The sequence below is a fragment of the Bubalus kerabau genome, chromosome 2 (genome assembly GCF_029407905.1).
Source record: "Bubalus kerabau isolate K-KA32 ecotype Philippines breed swamp buffalo chromosome 2, PCC_UOA_SB_1v2, whole genome shotgun sequence".
Taxonomy (NCBI): domain Eukaryota; kingdom Metazoa; phylum Chordata; class Mammalia; order Artiodactyla; family Bovidae; genus Bubalus; species Bubalus kerabau.
This window is the reverse complement of record NC_073625.1, coordinates 165,172,068-165,189,077: the sequence shown is the minus strand read 5'-3', so window position 1 is coordinate 165,189,077 and position 17,010 is coordinate 165,172,068. Positions and strand designations below refer to the sequence as shown.

General features: G+C 38.5%; 1 protein-coding gene and 1 non-coding gene across 2 annotated transcripts in view; one reads left to right on the top strand and one right to left on the bottom strand.

The window, feature by feature from the left end:
- Nucleotides 1-1,650: 1,650 nt before the first annotated feature.
- LOC129644511 (ceruloplasmin-like) overlaps nucleotides 1,651-17,010 on the bottom strand; it is a 40,418-nt gene continuing 25,058 nt past the window's right edge. Inside the window, exons 15-19 of the mRNA XM_055570113.1 lie at nucleotides 16,007-16,135; nucleotides 10,495-10,601; nucleotides 9,277-9,478; nucleotides 6,730-6,869; nucleotides 1,651-1,809 (exon numbers count right to left, since the gene is read on the bottom strand). Of these exons, the coding sequence (XP_055426088.1) occupies nucleotides 1,651-1,809; nucleotides 6,730-6,869; nucleotides 9,277-9,478; nucleotides 10,495-10,601; nucleotides 16,007-16,135 (737 nt within the window). The remainder of the gene's footprint in view (nucleotides 1,810-6,729; nucleotides 6,870-9,276; nucleotides 9,479-10,494; nucleotides 10,602-16,006; nucleotides 16,136-17,010) is intronic.
- Nucleotides 15,253-15,324, top strand: TRNAS-AGA (transfer RNA serine (anticodon AGA)). Its single transcript has one exon. It is a non-coding gene; the product is annotated as a tRNA-Ser (tRNA).

Sequence of the window (17,010 nt, the reverse complement as noted above, 5' to 3'; positions counted from 1 at the left end):
AGCACTTCCACTGCAGGGGACATGAGTTCGATGCCTAGTCAGGGAACTAAGATCCCATAAGCCATGCAATATAGCCAAAATAAAAATAAAATAAAATAGGTAACCAACAAGGACCTACTGTATAACAGAGAACTATATTCAATATTTTGTAATAACCTATAAGGGAAAAGAATCTGAAAAAGAATATATGTATATTATATATATATAATATATGTATTAAATATACGTATATCTGAATCACTTTGCTATATACCTGAAACTACCACAACATTGTAAATCAACAATACTTCAACTAAAAAAGAATGAATATGAATGATTACAAGAATAAGAGTAATAATTACTATTACTGTGTTAATAATATTATTCTTGATGTTAATATTTTATTGTAGGTAAAAATTATATTTGGAGCTAATACATCTTTGGTTTTGTAAGAAATGTGGTCCTTAAATTCAAAGAGGATCCCACAGAACTCAAGAGTGGCACAGCATATTTTAAATAGTGTATGACATATATGTTCAATAGTGTTCCTGATTTTAAAAGTAACCTCAGCAGAAGCAGAAGCATACAAGAAGAAAATAAACCTCACTCAGAATTTCACCACCTAAAAAAAAAAAAAGAATTTTACTACCTAGAGAAAGTGCCCATTAACATTTCTGTTAATGTACATATATCTATTATATATATATATAAAATTTGGATTATATTTCAAATACTATTTTGTAGACTGGTTTTAACCACTTAGTATTGTATTATAAGCATTTTCCCATTAAAATTTTAAGGCATGATTTTTAAAATGGGATAATACTTCAGATAATAAATGTAGCAAAACTTATAATAGATCATTTCCTAATTTTCAGTTTTCCACCAGCACAAAATAACATAGTGATAAATATTTTTCAGTATTGCTGATAATTTTCTGAGATCAACTGTCATGTAAAATTACTGAGTCAAAATGTTAGAATCATTCTGTCAAAAGACCAAAGGAAAATGACTTCATGAATAGTCTAAGTAACCAAGGAACTGATAAAAATCTCAGTAACAAAGACACTATTTTCATAAAAAGTTGCTAATAAAATGTATCAGAGAAGGGGGAAATGGAAATGAGAGAAAATAAAATGTCACTTGAATGTGAAAATGAAATTATTAGAATTGTTACTTATCAATAGTTTCTTTCCAGAACTGTGAAAACAGTATATACTTCCACCAAAGTATGTGCAATTACCCTCTCACCACACTGTTATTGATACTACCAGTGAAAAAAAACCTTGCCAAATAGATTGCTTTCTTATTCAAAAGTATCTTATTGTTGTCTAAATACAATTTTACATGATTTGATTATAAGCAAGTTTATATATCTTTATAGGTTCAGTAGTCACTTGTATTTCATCTTCATGAACTATCTGTTCAAATCCGGATGCAGCTATTATAGGAATCTAGAAATTACATTTAACTCTAAAATATCTTTTATCAGATTAGACACAATTTACCTAAATTTATAAAGAAAATAAGCTAGATTATCTTGGTCACATCAAAACAGCAATCTTTGATTATTGTAAATGTAAATATTCAGTAGATCAGATATCCTTATATAAACACTTTTATATGAACTTATTTAAATATCAGCACTTCTAATGAATTTGGCATACCTTTTCACTCGATTACAGTGTAAACGCTTTCCATTCCTGCCCCGATGTGAACGTTGACATGGCAATGAAATAACCATATTCCAACATCTTTTGGATACATTTTTACAGTTTGATAGCTCCCAGGAGGAAGGTCATACACATCAGAGCGAAACGCTCCCATGTCCTCAACAAAAAAAGGCAAAACACAATTAAATAGCTTTTAAGAGCTATCTGTCATTTACACCTTTTGTTGTCGTTCAGCCTCTAAAGCATGTCCGACTCTGCAGCCCCAAGGACCGCAGCCCCAAGGACACCAGGTTTCCCTGCCCTTCACTTGTTCCTGGTTACCCAACTTACCGTTTGCTATAACTCCTCTCTTGTATATACTTTATCAGATGATGATTAGAAAGCATTAGGTGCCACTGAACCTCTCCTCTGAATACAATTGAGAGTTTGGCGAAGGAAGTCCCAGGGCTTTTAAGCGAAAGGCCACAGGAAAAACATCTCGCTCTAAAAGGGTACTTGTGTCAGTACAGGTTTTAGATACCTTGTCGGAGTCTCATACAGAGTGCTACAGATTTCAGAGAACATCAGTTTCACAAATCCCACATGTTCTAACTGTAACTAGGGATGTTGGTGACATGAATATGATCATTTCTCAAGATGTAACTAATCAGGAAAACTCACAGTTTCAGGAAAGAGAGGAGCCACATCTCTGCTCTCTGGGGTTGAGCCGGAAGGCTGAGGGCTTAATGGCCAATTTCTCCCCTAAACAGAAAACCTGAGGTTTAGCAGACTATCTTGTCTGTAGGCTACTTTGATTTTGATAAATGAAGTGCAAGGCCTGGCTTGGATGGATTAGAAAAAGAGTAAGAGGGATTGAATTTCTCTGCATCATATTGATAGATGGGAGGTGTTTGGAGGGTGGGGGATGTGTTGGAGAGTGCAGCTCATGATGGGGTCCAGAATAATTTGAGGAGAAGAGAGAAGAGAGTCAGGAGAGGAAGAATGCAGAGAAAGAAGTGTTGAGAGTGACAGTAAAAAGCAAGAGAGCCAGAGGTTCATGGTGGAAGGATAATTAAAAACAGCGACATTTAATGTCAACTGGTAACAACAATAACACTTTCACTGTGTAATAACAATAATAAAACCCCTCTAACTTACCCCCAAAATTTCACTTGAACTCTATGACCCACAATGTCCTTGATTTTATACTTGCACAGGTAAATTTTAAGTAATGGGGGTGTATTCCAATTTGGAGCTGCTCAGAGAGATGAGAAAATACCAGCCACAGGAGTTAGGGGAGAAGGCAGGAAGCTGAGCAGATGCAGGAAGTGAGAGTTGTAAATGACTAGAAGAAATTTAGGCTCTTAAGACTCTCTGGAGAAACTGGACGGTAGAGAGGAGGAAGGCTGAGCTATCTCCCACTAGAGGCAGAGTAGGGCCTTAAGTCATTGCTATTTAGGGAAATTAATTTTGCATCAAAGGTGACAATAATAAGGATGACATTAGATACATTTCTAAGATGTCAGAAAATTTAAGAAACAATATGAAACAATTTAAATGAATTGACAATGTCAGGCGGTAAAGCGTCTGTCTACAATGCAAGAGACCTGGGTTCAATCCCTGGGTCAGGAAGATCCCCTGGAGAAGGAAATGGCAATCCACTCTAGTACTGTTGCCTGGAAAATCCCATGGACAGGAGCCTGGTAGGCTACAGTCCATGGGGTCACAAAGAGTTGAACACAACTGAACACATTTTCACTTCAAGGCATGCACAAGGTACTGGGAAATGTACCATATATACCTGGAAATGTATACGAAGGAAATCATAGCCTTAGGGAATAGGAGGTGACTGGCTGGTTTGTCCCAAGATCCAGTTAGTAACCCCAGAGGGCTGCTCTGCTGTCCCTAGATGTCCCAGAGAGTAGATTCCAGCAGCTGGATCATTGCTGGAGTAATTAAATTCAGCCTCAGTACCATTTTTCTAGATTCCATATTTATGTGTGTTAATATATATTTGTTTTTTTCTTTCTGACTTTTCTCACTCTGTATATAATCATGACTGATTCGTGTTGTTGTATGGGAGAAACCAACACATTATAAAGCAATTATCCTCCAATAAAAAATTTTTTTAAATAAAGATAAATTCAGCCTCAAGAGAAGGGAAAGACCTTGTATCCATCTGTGATGAATTTAGAATGGGCGGCTAGAGCTGATAACTGGTGGTACTAGTCTGCATGGTACAAACTGGATCATTCTAAAGGAAGACAGTTTTGTGAAGAGGTTGAGTGAGGGGCTCTGGAGTGAGAGCCAGGGGTTCAAATCCTAAGTTTAACACTTCTTGCTTGTAGGAAAGTTCTTTATCTTGTCCATCCTTCACTTCCCTGTAAAATGGTGATAAAATAGTACGTCTTTCACGGGAAAGTTGTGTGGGTTCAATGAAAAATCCATGCAAAACACTAAGCATATCATCTAGTACATAAAAACTCAAAGGTTAGCTATAATCACCACTATAGAAGTGTTGCCATAAATTCCACTTAATTTGACACCTTATACTGTGATCATTTATGTAAATGTAGCTCCTGAAAGATAACTCTGATTTCATCTCCACATAGCACTTGGCATGGTTATAGGAATATCACAGGCATTGCTGAACTGAACAATAAGTACACTGTAAGAAACTATATCTGGGTTTTAATCTCTTTTATTCTAATTTTTTGGAGAAGGCAGTGGTGACCCACTCCAGTACTCTTGCCTGGAAAATCCCAAGGACGGAGGAGCCTGGTGGGCTGCAGTCCATGGGGCCGCTAAGAGTCGGACACGACTGAGCAACTTCACTTTCACTTTTCACTTTCCTGCATTGGAGAAGGAAATGGCAACCCACTCCAGTGTTCTTGCCTGGAGAGTCCCAGGGACGGGGAAGCCTGGTGGGCTGCTGTCTATGGGGTCACACAGAGTCGGACACGACTGAGGTGGCTTAGCAGCAGCAGCAGCATTCTAATTTTTAAAGTCTAATATAAACATCTAAGAACTTAACAACAACCCTGTTATCTAGGTTTTTCCTTAACAAATATGAGGAGTGTAGATGGGAGCATGGAAATGTCAAGACTGCTGGACCTGGGCAATGGATAAAGAGATTCATTATATTATTCTGTGTACTTTATTATATAAAATTCCCTATAATAAAATTAGTTTTTTAAGCAAAAAAAATTTACAGGGAATAATTTTATTAAAGGAAATAAAGCAACACACAAATAAAGCTTTGTCTAAATTAAGTTGTACATAATCATTTATTTTTATGATAGACCCAAAGCATTACAGAAACTATGAACAGAATGCATCTAGAATTCAGGAAAGCTTTATGTGAAACTTCTATAAATGTATAAAAGATAGACTGTATCATGCCAAGCGGTTAGATTGGAAGTTTGAGGTGTCGAATGCAAAAAATATAATCGATCCTGCATTGCACATTAACATTTATATAAGATTAGGATGAGGAAATAAAGAGAAAGCTCTCTAAGTAAATAAATGATACTAACTTGGAGACAGAGGAAGGATAAAATTGAAAATACTTATAATAAACTAGAGAAATAGCCAGCAAGAATGGTCAGGAAAAACAACTGCAAAGAAGTGTGACAGGTGGAGGGATGGGAAGCAAACCAGACAGAAGCTATAAGGAAACCAAGAAATCATAAAGTAGAAAAAGATGGCAATACAATAATAATAAAATAAAGGTACTGCAAAGCCACTTCACACCTAGTTCATATTTTAATTTTATAGCAAATGTTAAAAGAATGGTAGAATTGGAAAGTCACCATTTGGAATCCCCATTAGAAAAACTGAGTCAGGCAAGGATCATCAATGGATACTTTTTAAACTATAAGATGAAAAACTGTTGTAATAAACCACATAAAAATCACCTCACAGATTTCTTATTAGTTACAATAGGAAAATGATACTTTCAAAGTGGGGAGAATGGTACCCATCACCTTCAGAAAGTTATCAAACTTTAACCTTCACAGTATTAGGACCTGATGACACTGTGTATCTCTTGATGTTATATACGAGAAATACACAGCATCACCTAGGTAGTGTTCTTGCCAAGGGGTTTGACATGGATTCAATCACAAGGAAATGATCAGAACAATACAGAATATGGCACATTCTACAAAACTGGCCTGGACTCTTCAAAAATGAAAGATCATGAAAGATCAGGGAAATAAACGTCATATGGTATCCTGATTTTAGGAAAGATATTTAGTTGGTAAAGAATTTGCCTGCAATGCAGGAAACCTGGGTTTGATTCCTGCATTGTGAAGATCCCCTGGAAAAGAAAATGGCACCCCACTCCAGTATTCTTGCCTGGGAAATCCCATGGACAGAGGAACCTGGTGGGCTATAGTCCATGGGGTCGCAAGACTCAGACACGACTTAGTGACTAAAACCACCATGACAATGACAACCAAATGCTAAGTATAAATGGTTAGATCTGTGATTAAAAGAAAAACCATTACAACTAGCATTTTGGGGCCAACTAGTGATATTTGAATGGACTGTATGTTAGACTATATTATTCAATGAATGTTAATTTAAAGGGTATGATAATATTATTGTGGTTGAGGCAGGATTGTCTTCATTCTTAGGATACACCTGCTTTAGTATTTAGGAGTGAATAGTCATGATGTTTGCAATTTACTTTCAGTTGGATTCAGAGAAAAAAAAAACCAGAGAGAAAGCAAATGCAGCAAAAATATATAGGAGTGTTCAAGGTATTTTTATTTTATGTGACTGAGAGTTTGAAAATTAAAAAGATAAGTTGGGAAAGAGGGGTAAAATTAAGATGATTATAGATGTTTTATTTACTTATTGAGAAATATTAGAATAAAGTAAGAAGTGCAATTCATGTATTCAGAAGCATTCATCAAATGTCTGTGGGATATAAAGAGCTAAATGTATAACTATTGCATCAGACATACTGCAGATTGTATGTAATGAACTTGCGTTCTGGCGTGGTCATTTCCTTTCTCATTCTGTTATCTTTCTATGCTGCCCCAATAACAAGGTACTTAAGTAATTAAGAGGAGCTGCCCAGGCCTCTTACCGTGAAGACAAAGCTGTGGCCGTGAAAGTGAACTGTGTGCAGGCCAGACTCATCCCCTATGCCAATCAGATACCAATTCACTTCACTCCCCACGTGAAATACCAGGCCTTGGTTATTTGCAAACATTCTTCCATTAATTGCTGTGGGTGGAGAGGGGGACACAGTTTGTTATATTCGACCAGGATTTGAAATAATGTTTTTTAAAAAACACCTTATAGAAAGCACCATGATGTTTTCAGAGGCCATAAGGGTTTTCAAGCTAGCCTAAGGACACTGTTAAACATGACCAAACCACCCTTTCATGGGTGTGTCTGATGCTGGAGAGTTTTTCCTTGCCTGAGGAAATGAGGCACTGACTTTAACATAAGTGGGTTGTTCTAGAATAATTCACAACTAAGGATACTTAAGTTGGTGGATACTTAAATAGGTCTATAAATTTAAAGCATACTTGAAATTATCTCAATAGGCTCAGAACATTAGCAGTGTGATCCCATTTCCTTCATGACCTGTCATGAGTATGACTGGAATGGCCATTTGTTGTTCAGTCACTAAGTTGTCTTGTCTGACTCTTTGCGACCCCATGGACTGTAGCCCGCTAGGCTCCTCTGTCCATGGGATTCTCCAGGCAAGAATACTGGAGTGGGTTGCCGTTTCCTTCTCCAGGAATGGCCATTTGCCTGAGGTCTTGTCTTGCCCCCGCTTTAATCCTCACCAGATATGGCTTCCAATGGGTAATAGGAAGAAAATATTAAGATAAAAAACTATATATCCTTTTTTTCCTTTTCTATTTTGTGTCTGTCTTTGGAAATACATGGAATATATTATCACAGTGACACAAATATATAATTAATTCAGGAAGCCCTTTCTTTGGGCTTCTCAGGTGGCTCAGTGGTAAAAGAATCCTCCTGCCAGTGCAGAAAACACAAGAGACATGGGTTCCATCTCTGGGTCAAGAAGAGCCCCTGAAAGAGGAAATGGTAACCCACTTAAGTATTCTTGCCTGGGAGATCCCATGGAGAGAAGAGCCCGGTGGGCTACAGTCCATGGGGTTGCAAAGACTCAGACACGACTGAGCACACGGGCACACACATATCATATGTAATTAATAACCATTTATCTGTGGAGGTTGGGCTCTAATGCTTTTAGCTGATGGAGGGGAGTAATAGGAAAAAACTAGGAGACACTGACACACTGCTTTAGATCAGTGCTTCTCAAACTTCAGTGTGTGCATGGCTGGGAATCTTGTTAAAATGCAGATTGTGATCCACTGGGCGTGTGAAGGCTGAAATACTGCATTTCTAACAAACTCTGAAGGGCTGCCACTACTGGTTCATGGACCACACTTGGAGCACAAGTGCCAGAATTGTTCGGAAAACATACATCTATTTCTATTGTTCTCTAGCTCAGTGCTCTTGAAACCTTTAGCATAGTGGTTCTCAACAGGATCTTCTCCTCCAAGGGAGGCAGTGTCTGGAGACATTTTTTTAGTTCTCACAATTTGAGGAGAAGGGCTACTGGCATCTAGGGGGTTGGGAGTATGGCTCCTGCTAAACATCCTACAATGCACCGAACAGCTCCCCCACGAGGCGTTATCCAACCAAAAACGTCAATAGTGTCAAGCTGGAGAAACCCTGGTTTAGATCAAGTTTAAATTCTTAACAGGGTATTCATTCCCCACACTGATGGCTTTTTCTTTCCAGGCGCTCTGTGACCTAGCTTACCTTCTTCCATCCACCTGGAAGGTCATTCCCTTCGTTTTCCACTAGAGAGGCTCCTAGGCATCTTTAAATACTCAAAGTTCTCCTCACCTTCATGAAACCTTTCTTGACGTCCCAAATAAGAATTTAAAACACAGTGCTATTTACAATCCTGTCACAGCATCCCTTTGAGTCAGCCTTTTACTGTGGAAACACGCTGAACAACTTGAGAGATGATCCACCTTATGGCTTTTGTATCTCCTCAAGGCCTCAGACAGTGCTTTAGAGCATGTAGTTAGCCCTTCAAGGAATGTTAGCTGATATCCTCAGTTTTGCATTGTTCTCAGGGCTCCAGGGACATTAGAATTCACCACGCTGCTAGGACCGTGGTCTGCAGCCTGAGTGCCAACTCCAGCTCGCTCACTGTCCTTTTCTCTACTACTCATGAGCAAAGACTGGTTTTTAAACTTCTAAACAGTTGAACAAAATAAAAAAAAAATATTTCCTGATGTGAAAATTGTGTGAAATACTATTTCCAGTGCAGTTTTACTGACTTGAAGCCACTTACATTTGCGTGTAAATACTCACTTACATGTGAGTGTTTTGGTGTCACAAGGGTTGAGTAGAAGAGTTCAAGGCAGAAACGCTATGGTCTACAAGTCTAAACTCTTTACTATCCAGCCCCTGATGGAAAAAGTTCGCTGGCCCCTGGTCTATGTGATCTGCACCCCAGCTCTATGGATTGTGTTCTTTAGACTGTGCTGAGAGTGACGGATGCAAACCTTTATCTGTTCCCTTTGGGGAGAACCACCTGTAGGCCCCAGTCAGTGAGTTAGTGAGTGGACATTACCATGCATGCTGTTGCTTCGTTTAAAAGTAATATCATTCCTGTCTACTTGGTTTGGATCTGGAGCATAGGTATTGATGTTTTCTTCAATGTACCAGGATTCATTCTCATCAAAAGTCAGGAAGAAGAGAACACGGTGAACTATGTTTTCTTTGGTATCTTTTCGACATACAATCAAAGGACCTACCAGTCCACTATTAAGATCCTGGAGAGACAAAGCAAGATAATGAACTGTGTCCACAGCTAAAAAACTCCCCCAGACAAGGAAAAGAGTGGGAACAAGTTTTCGTTTGAGTGAGGTTAGATCCTGAGTTTTGAATGATTAGGGTTCTAACTCTGAGCATAAGGAACAATATTTGACTTGCTAAATTCTCTTCCTTTTTTCTTTTTTTTCAAATCAGAATTTCCACAAATAACTTGCTAAATTCTTGATTGGAAAAAACAATGATCATCTCACTCATTAGAGTTGAGGTCCAAAGTGAACAACAAACTCTTGAAAGGGATTTTAGATACATTCCCGAGTGGATTTAGCTTTATCTTTGAAATTTTAATTAAAAAACAGAACTTCGGTTTTAATTAGAATTCCCTTGCATTGGAGTTGGTTGACAGACTTGTCTAAAGGTCATGGATCCTCCCCCACCAATAATACATTTGTTCTTGTAGCCACTTTCAGTTGGGATCCCTGGTTCATTTGTATTTATTTTCTTTTGGGGTTGAATGTCTGTGTCTGCTCTTGGTTTTGGTGGAAAGCAGGCCAAAAATAACTAAAAGGCCAGAAAATGAGCTCTTTTTTTTTTTTTTAATACAAATGAACTGGACCTTAAGTTGAGAGTTTTTAAAAGATAAATACTGTGTGTCCATTAATTTGTAACTAATTACAGAATTTTAAAACTTCATCCTTAATTTTCTGGAAACTAAATCTTATCCAATGAAACAAAGAAGAGGGTATTATCATATAATTATACATATATATGTGTTTATCCCATATATATATATTCCATATATATATATGTACTTCAATCCACAGTAACATGTTGGAAAATATTCTAAATCTAAGTAATCATAATGTAATAATTTTTTGCTCTTGAAAAATGCAAACTTGTATAGAATTAAAAACTAAGCAGTATTTAGAAAGTTTACATAAAACTGAAATTTTAAAGAAAAATAAAACCTTGCTTTCGTCATAATTTCTAAGTATAAAAACTGGAATTTGAAGCTTACCTTAACTATGTCCACAGTCGAATAGTAAAACCAAGGTATGCACTCAAAGTCATTTGAGGTAGGACCGGATCTTTCAGGAACCTGCCAAACGTATGTTTGGATCTCTCCTGAAATAGGTAAATGCAATGTGTTTAAACTGAATCTTTTAAGTCGCATTTCTTTATGGAAAACCAGAAAATGAACAAACCCTAAAGCTATACAGATATTCAACAGCATAGTCCTCATTTTCACTCCTGGCTCCACAGCTTCTTGCTTTGTGATCTTAGTCAATGTGTTTACATGGTTTAGACTTCTGTTTCTTCATGCTCAGTCAGGAAGATCCCCTGGAGGAGGGCATGCAACCAACTCCGGTGTTCTTGCCTGGATGATCCCAGGGACAGAGGAGCTTGACAGGCTACAGTCCATATGGGGTCACAGAGAGTTGAACATGACTGAGGGCCTAACACTTTTACTTCACTTTGCTTTTCCTCATGCACATAAAATGGGAATTTAGGGATTAGACAAGATGGTGCAAAGGAAGCCCTTGGTGTTACATCATCTGACCCACAGGGCAAGGTTGATGTCACTGTCCGTGTTGGTTGTTAGATTCTCAGCATTACAGGATCAAAACTTTATAATGGGGGCTTCTCTGAGGACTCAGCAGTAAAGAATTTGCCTGTCAATGCAGGGAACATGGGTTCAGTCCCTGGTCTAGGAAGATCCCATGTGCCAAGGGACAACAAAGTCCAACTGCCACAAATACTGAGCCAGTGCTCTAGAGCAAGAAGAGAAACCGTCGCAATGAGAAGCCCGTGCACCGCAACTAGAGAGTAGCCCCTGTTCACTGAAACTAGAGAAAGCCCAGCACAACCAAAAATAAATAAGTAAACTAAAAAAAAACCTTTATAGTGATTCTGCCATTGAAAAATATCAATTGTTAAATCTAATTCACTTGTTCAACAAATACTTATTGTAGTGAAGATAACTCAGTCTGTGAAATGTGACAGAATTGTTTTGAATCACAGCTCCGAACCTTCCAATCTGAAGATCACATGCACCTCCTTCCCCTCCCTACCCCCAAGGCTGTTTGCATTAATTTGAATCTTCTTGACTCTTGCAGGAAAGTTCTTTTGGTCCCCACCCTCACCCCTTGCTGTATCATTCTACATCTCTCCCTTCCAGAGGTGTTCCCAAGCACCTGTGACATAGTCTTCCTTCTCCACTAACCAACCCCATCCTCAGCCTCCCCAGTTCCAAATCTTGAACAATCATCTTAGTATTAGCCCTCTCCTTCCAGCACACTGCACAGGTCCAGGGACACAGCAGGTACTCAGAAGTGTTAGTGAAATGCATGTAATGTGATCCTTTCCTGGCAAATCAGAACAAAGTGCTGACTTGCAAACTCCCTTGGCAGGAGATTCATCTTGGTCCCATGGTAGGACTGTCTACTTTTAAAATCAAAAGGGAATGTTCTACCTATCATCAAAGTCTATCTTTAGTCTTTCTGCCCCACAAATTTTTTTTTTTTCTTCTGAATTTGACTCTTTCTTTGATACCCTTAATTTCCAGAACTACTTATTGTGACGGGCACCTTTAGAGGACATTCTGCTGCTGCTGCTAAGTTGCTTCAGTCGTGTCCGACTCTGTGCAACCCCATAGACGGTGGCCCACCAGGCTCCCCTGTCCCTGGGTTCTCCAGGCAAGAATACTGGAGTGAGTTGCCATTTCCTTCTCCAATGCATGCATGCATGCTAAGTCAATTCAGTCGTGTCCGACCCTGTGCGACCCTATGGACAGCAGCCCACCAGGCTACTCCGCCCATAGGATTCTCTAGGCAAGAATACTGGAGTGGGTTGCCATTTCTTTCTACAAGAGGACATTCTGGATGCCCCTTTTATATCCCCCTTGAAAAATACTCCACCAGGTATCAACAGCCATGTCCCCCATGCCTGCATCCAATGACTCAGCAGGGATACAAAGGTGCCAGTTCTCTTACCCCAACTCAGGAGAGCTGCTGCTGCTGCTGCTACGTTGCTTCAGGCTACCCAATCTTTGAAATTTCTCAGAGTTGTGGCTGTGACTTCTGTTGAGGTTGCATCTCTGTTAAACCTTTTTTCCCTGTCCAATTTTGCTTCTTTCTTTTTTTATTCCCCCCAAATTGTTTATCCCAAGACCACTGTCTGCACACAAATCTTCATTTTAGGGTCTCCCTCCTGGGCATTTATATTAAAAAGCATTCATTTCCTTTAAGTTTAGAATGCTGAGTGGCATGCTGTACAGGGTCATGTCACGATGATTAGCACATGAGGTTTCTCCCTTTTTCTTAGCTGCTCAACTCTTTCCCTTGCCTCCTTCTTCACACACTGCACCTTGTACTCAACTCCTACTTTAGCACTTGAGTTGGAGACATTGAACACAGCATAAATACCTGACAACTGGACAGGTAAAGAGGTGGGAGAGCTGCACACAAATTGTATACACATGGTGCCCTATCCTGGAAGCAAACTTCATTTGCAAAAGGAACTTCTCTCTCAAACTTGTTCTTCAGGCCCTTCTTGCTGTTGTTCAATTGCTAAGTCAGACTCAACTCTGTGAGCCCATGGACTGCAGCACTCCAGGCTTCCTGTGCTTCACCATCTCCCAGAATTTGCTCAAACTCATGTCCAGTGAGTCAGTGTTGCCATCCAACCATCGCATCCTCTGTCGCCCCTTCTCCTTCCTAGTCCACTGTCTCTCACCTGGAACTATACTCCTATTTAAGAAAGAACATTAGCCCCACAGTCTTGCATAAAAGCTTTGGGGCTTTTCTTTTCCCCAAAGCAGTTACTTGGCCGTGTTTGTTTATTTTTGGTGGGATAGTTTGTTTTCATTCCAGGAATGGAATATCTTTCCATCTGTTTGTGTTGTCTTCAAATTTTTTTCTCGGCGTACAAGAGCTTTCTGTACTTTCTGAGTACAAGTCTTTTACCTCTTTTGGTTGGTTTGTTTCTAGGTAGTTTATTCTTTTTGATGTGATTGTGAATGGGATTAATTTCTTAATTTATTCATTAATTTCTCTTTCTGATATCTTGTTGTTAGTGTATATAAATGCAATAAATTTCTGTACATTAATTTTGTATCCTTCAATTTTATCAGATTTGTTGATGAGCCCAAGGAGTTTTTTGGTGGTGGCTTTAGGATTTTCAATGTACAGTATCATGTCATCTGCAAACAGTAAGAGTTTCACTTCTTCTTTTCCAGTTTTGGATTCCTTTTATTTCTTTTTCTAGTTTGATTGCTGTGACTAGGACTTTGAATACTACGTTGAATAAAGCTGGTGAGAGTGGGCATCCTTGTCTTGCTTCTGATCATAGAGGAAACACTTTCAGCTTTTCACTGTTGAGTATGATGTTAGCTGTGGGCTTGTCATATATGGCCTTTATTATGTTGAGGTATGTTCCCTCTGTACTCAATTTGTTGAGACTTTTTATCATAAATAGTTGTTTAATTTTTCAAAAGCTTTTTCTGCATCTATTGAGATGATCATATCCTTTTAATCTTCAATTTGTTGATGATTTGTTGATGTGATGTATCACATTGATTGACTTGTGGATATTGAACTATCCCAGGTGACGCTAGTGGTAAAGAACCCATCTGCCAATCTAGGAGACATAAGAGATGCAGGTTTGATCCCTGGGTCAGGAAGATCCTTTGGAGATGGAAATGGCAACCCACTCCAGCATTCTTGCCTGCAGAATCCCATGGATGGAAGAGGCTGGCAGGCTACGGTCCATGGGGTCCATGGGGTCGCAAAGAGTCGGACACAACTGAAGTGACTTAGCATGCATCCCTGGGATAAATCCTACTTGATCATGGTATATGATCCTTTTATTGTATCATTGGATTTAGTTTGCTAGTATTTTGTTGAGGATTTTTGTATCTATGTTTATCAGTGATATTGGCCTATAATTTTCTTTTTTTGCGGTATCTTTGTTTGGTCTTGGTATCAGGGTGATGCTGGCCTCATAGAATAAGTTTGGAGGCATTCTTTCATCTGCAATTTTTTGAAAGAGTTTGAGAAGGATAGGTGTTAACTCTTTCCTAAAAGTTAGGTAGAATTCACCCATGAAGCCATCTGGTGCTGGACTTTGTTGTTGTTTTTTCAACAGATTCAGTTTCATTTCATGTTTTCAATTTTTCTTCCTGATGCAATCTCTGAAGATTGCATATTTCTAGGAATTTATCTATTTATTCTAGGATGTCCATTTTATTAGCATATAATTGTTTGTAGTAATCTCTTATGATAATTTGTATTGCTGTGGTGTCAGTTGTAAGTTCTCTTTCATTTTTTATTTTATTTACTTGTACTCTCTCTCTTTTTTCTTGATGAATCTGACTAAATGTTTATCAGTTTTATCTTTTTGAAGAGCTAACTCTTAGTTTCATTGATCTTTTATATTACTCTTAAAATCTCTATTTCATTTATCTCTGCTCTGATCTTAATGTTTTCTTTTCTTCTACTAACTTGGATTTTGTTTGTAAGTCGGAACAACCCATTATGGAAAACAATATGAGGGTTCCTCAAAAAACTAAAAACAGAACTACTATATGATCCAGCAATTCCACTTATGGATATACATCCAAAGAAAATGAAAACACTAATTTGAAAAGATGCATGGACCCCAATGTTCATAGCAGCATTATTTATAATAGCCAAGATATGGAAGCAACCTAAGTGTCCTTCAACAGATGAATAGATGAAGGAGATGAATATATATATATCACTACTCAGCCATTGAGTCCCTGGTGGCTCAGAGGTTAAAGCATCTGCCTAGAATGCGGGAGACCCAGGTTCGATCCCTGGGTTGGGAATATCCCCTGGAGAAGGAAAATGGCAACCCACTCCAGTACTCTTGCCTGGAGAATCGAGGGAGGGGCCTGGTAGGCTACAGTCCATGGGGTCACAAAGAGTCGGACACGACTGAGCGACTTCACTTCTCTCAGCCATTACAAAGAATGAAATTTTGCCATTTGCAACTACACAGATGGACCTGGAGGGTATTATGTTTAATGGAATGTCAACTAGAGAAAGACAAATACTATACTGTCACTTATATGTAGAATCTAAAAACAAAGCACTAGTGAATATAACAGAAAAGAAACAGTCATAGATATAGAGGACAAACTAGTGGTTACCACTGGGGAGAGAAAAGTGAGGAAACGCGAGATAGAAGCAGGGGATTAAGAGGTACAAACCACTATGTATAAAATAAATAAGCTATAAGGATATATTGTACAGCATAGGGAATAAAGCCAGTATTTTATAATAAATAGAGTATAATTTATAAAAATTTTGAATCACTATGTTGTACACCCAAAACTAGTATAATATTGTAAATCAGTTACTATACTTCAATAAAGACATAGGCATGAAATATAGTAGGTATTTCACAAAAGAAAGAAACAAACAAAAAAAGAGGGAAAAAAGAGCAGACGTTATCCTCACAGTCCTGCATAAAAGCTTTGGGACTTTTCTTTCTCCCAAAGCAGGTACCTGGCTGTGTTGCAGCAACAGTGGGGTTGTCTGTTTTCACTCCATGAGCATGAATAGAATATGGTCTTGAGGCTTTATTTTTAAAGACAACATAGATTTTCTCACCAGGGCTGAGAAATATTATAGGACCTAGGAAATACAAAAAGAAAAATGGATGGATAGTTGTTATTTACTTTAAATTATGAGTCATCTGCCCCCTTAAGATATACACAATGACTTATTATATTCCTTAACATGAAGCCAAATGAAACACAAACACATTTAACAAATGGACCATTGCTGTTTTATGACACATGGCTTTTGCCTGGAAAATTTAAATCATCTAGAATTTTTATAAGCTCCAGTTCTAGAAAACTTACTTCGATGAGCATTAGTTAATGCCTATGAAAACACACAATTTAGAAATAGAACATTTTCTTTCTTGACCAACCTCACCATTTAAAACTTTTTATTCTGCACCCCACCCCCCCTTTACCCTAGTGGAAGATTGGGAGAAACTGCAAGGTGTTTTCATTGACCCAGGGCTATTATCTCTCACAAATTGACCCTTCGTTTTACTCTCTTTTTTATCCCATGCTAAGAGCTGGAGGTATATAATTTATTATAAAACTTCTATTTGAAGGCAGATAGAATTTGTGGCTCTAAAAATTCTGAAACAGAGATGGTTTTGAGATGAACTAAGGCTTCCCTGATGGCTCAGTGGTAAAGAATCCACCTGCCAATGAAGGAGATGCAGGTTTGATCCCTGGGTTGGGATGATCCCCTGGAGGGGGAAATGGAAACCCACTACAGTATTCTTGCCTGGGAAATCCCATGGACAGAGGAGCCTGGGGGGCCACAGTCCATGGGGTTGCAAAGAGTCTGACACCAGTTAGTGACTAAACAACAATAAAGCAGACAGAACTCTCCTGAAACACGTGCTATAACTATTAATATCAGAACCCCGAAGAGACCTGGTAGATACTAGATACTAATGAAGTAAAGCACCTCTTTGCCGCCCATGG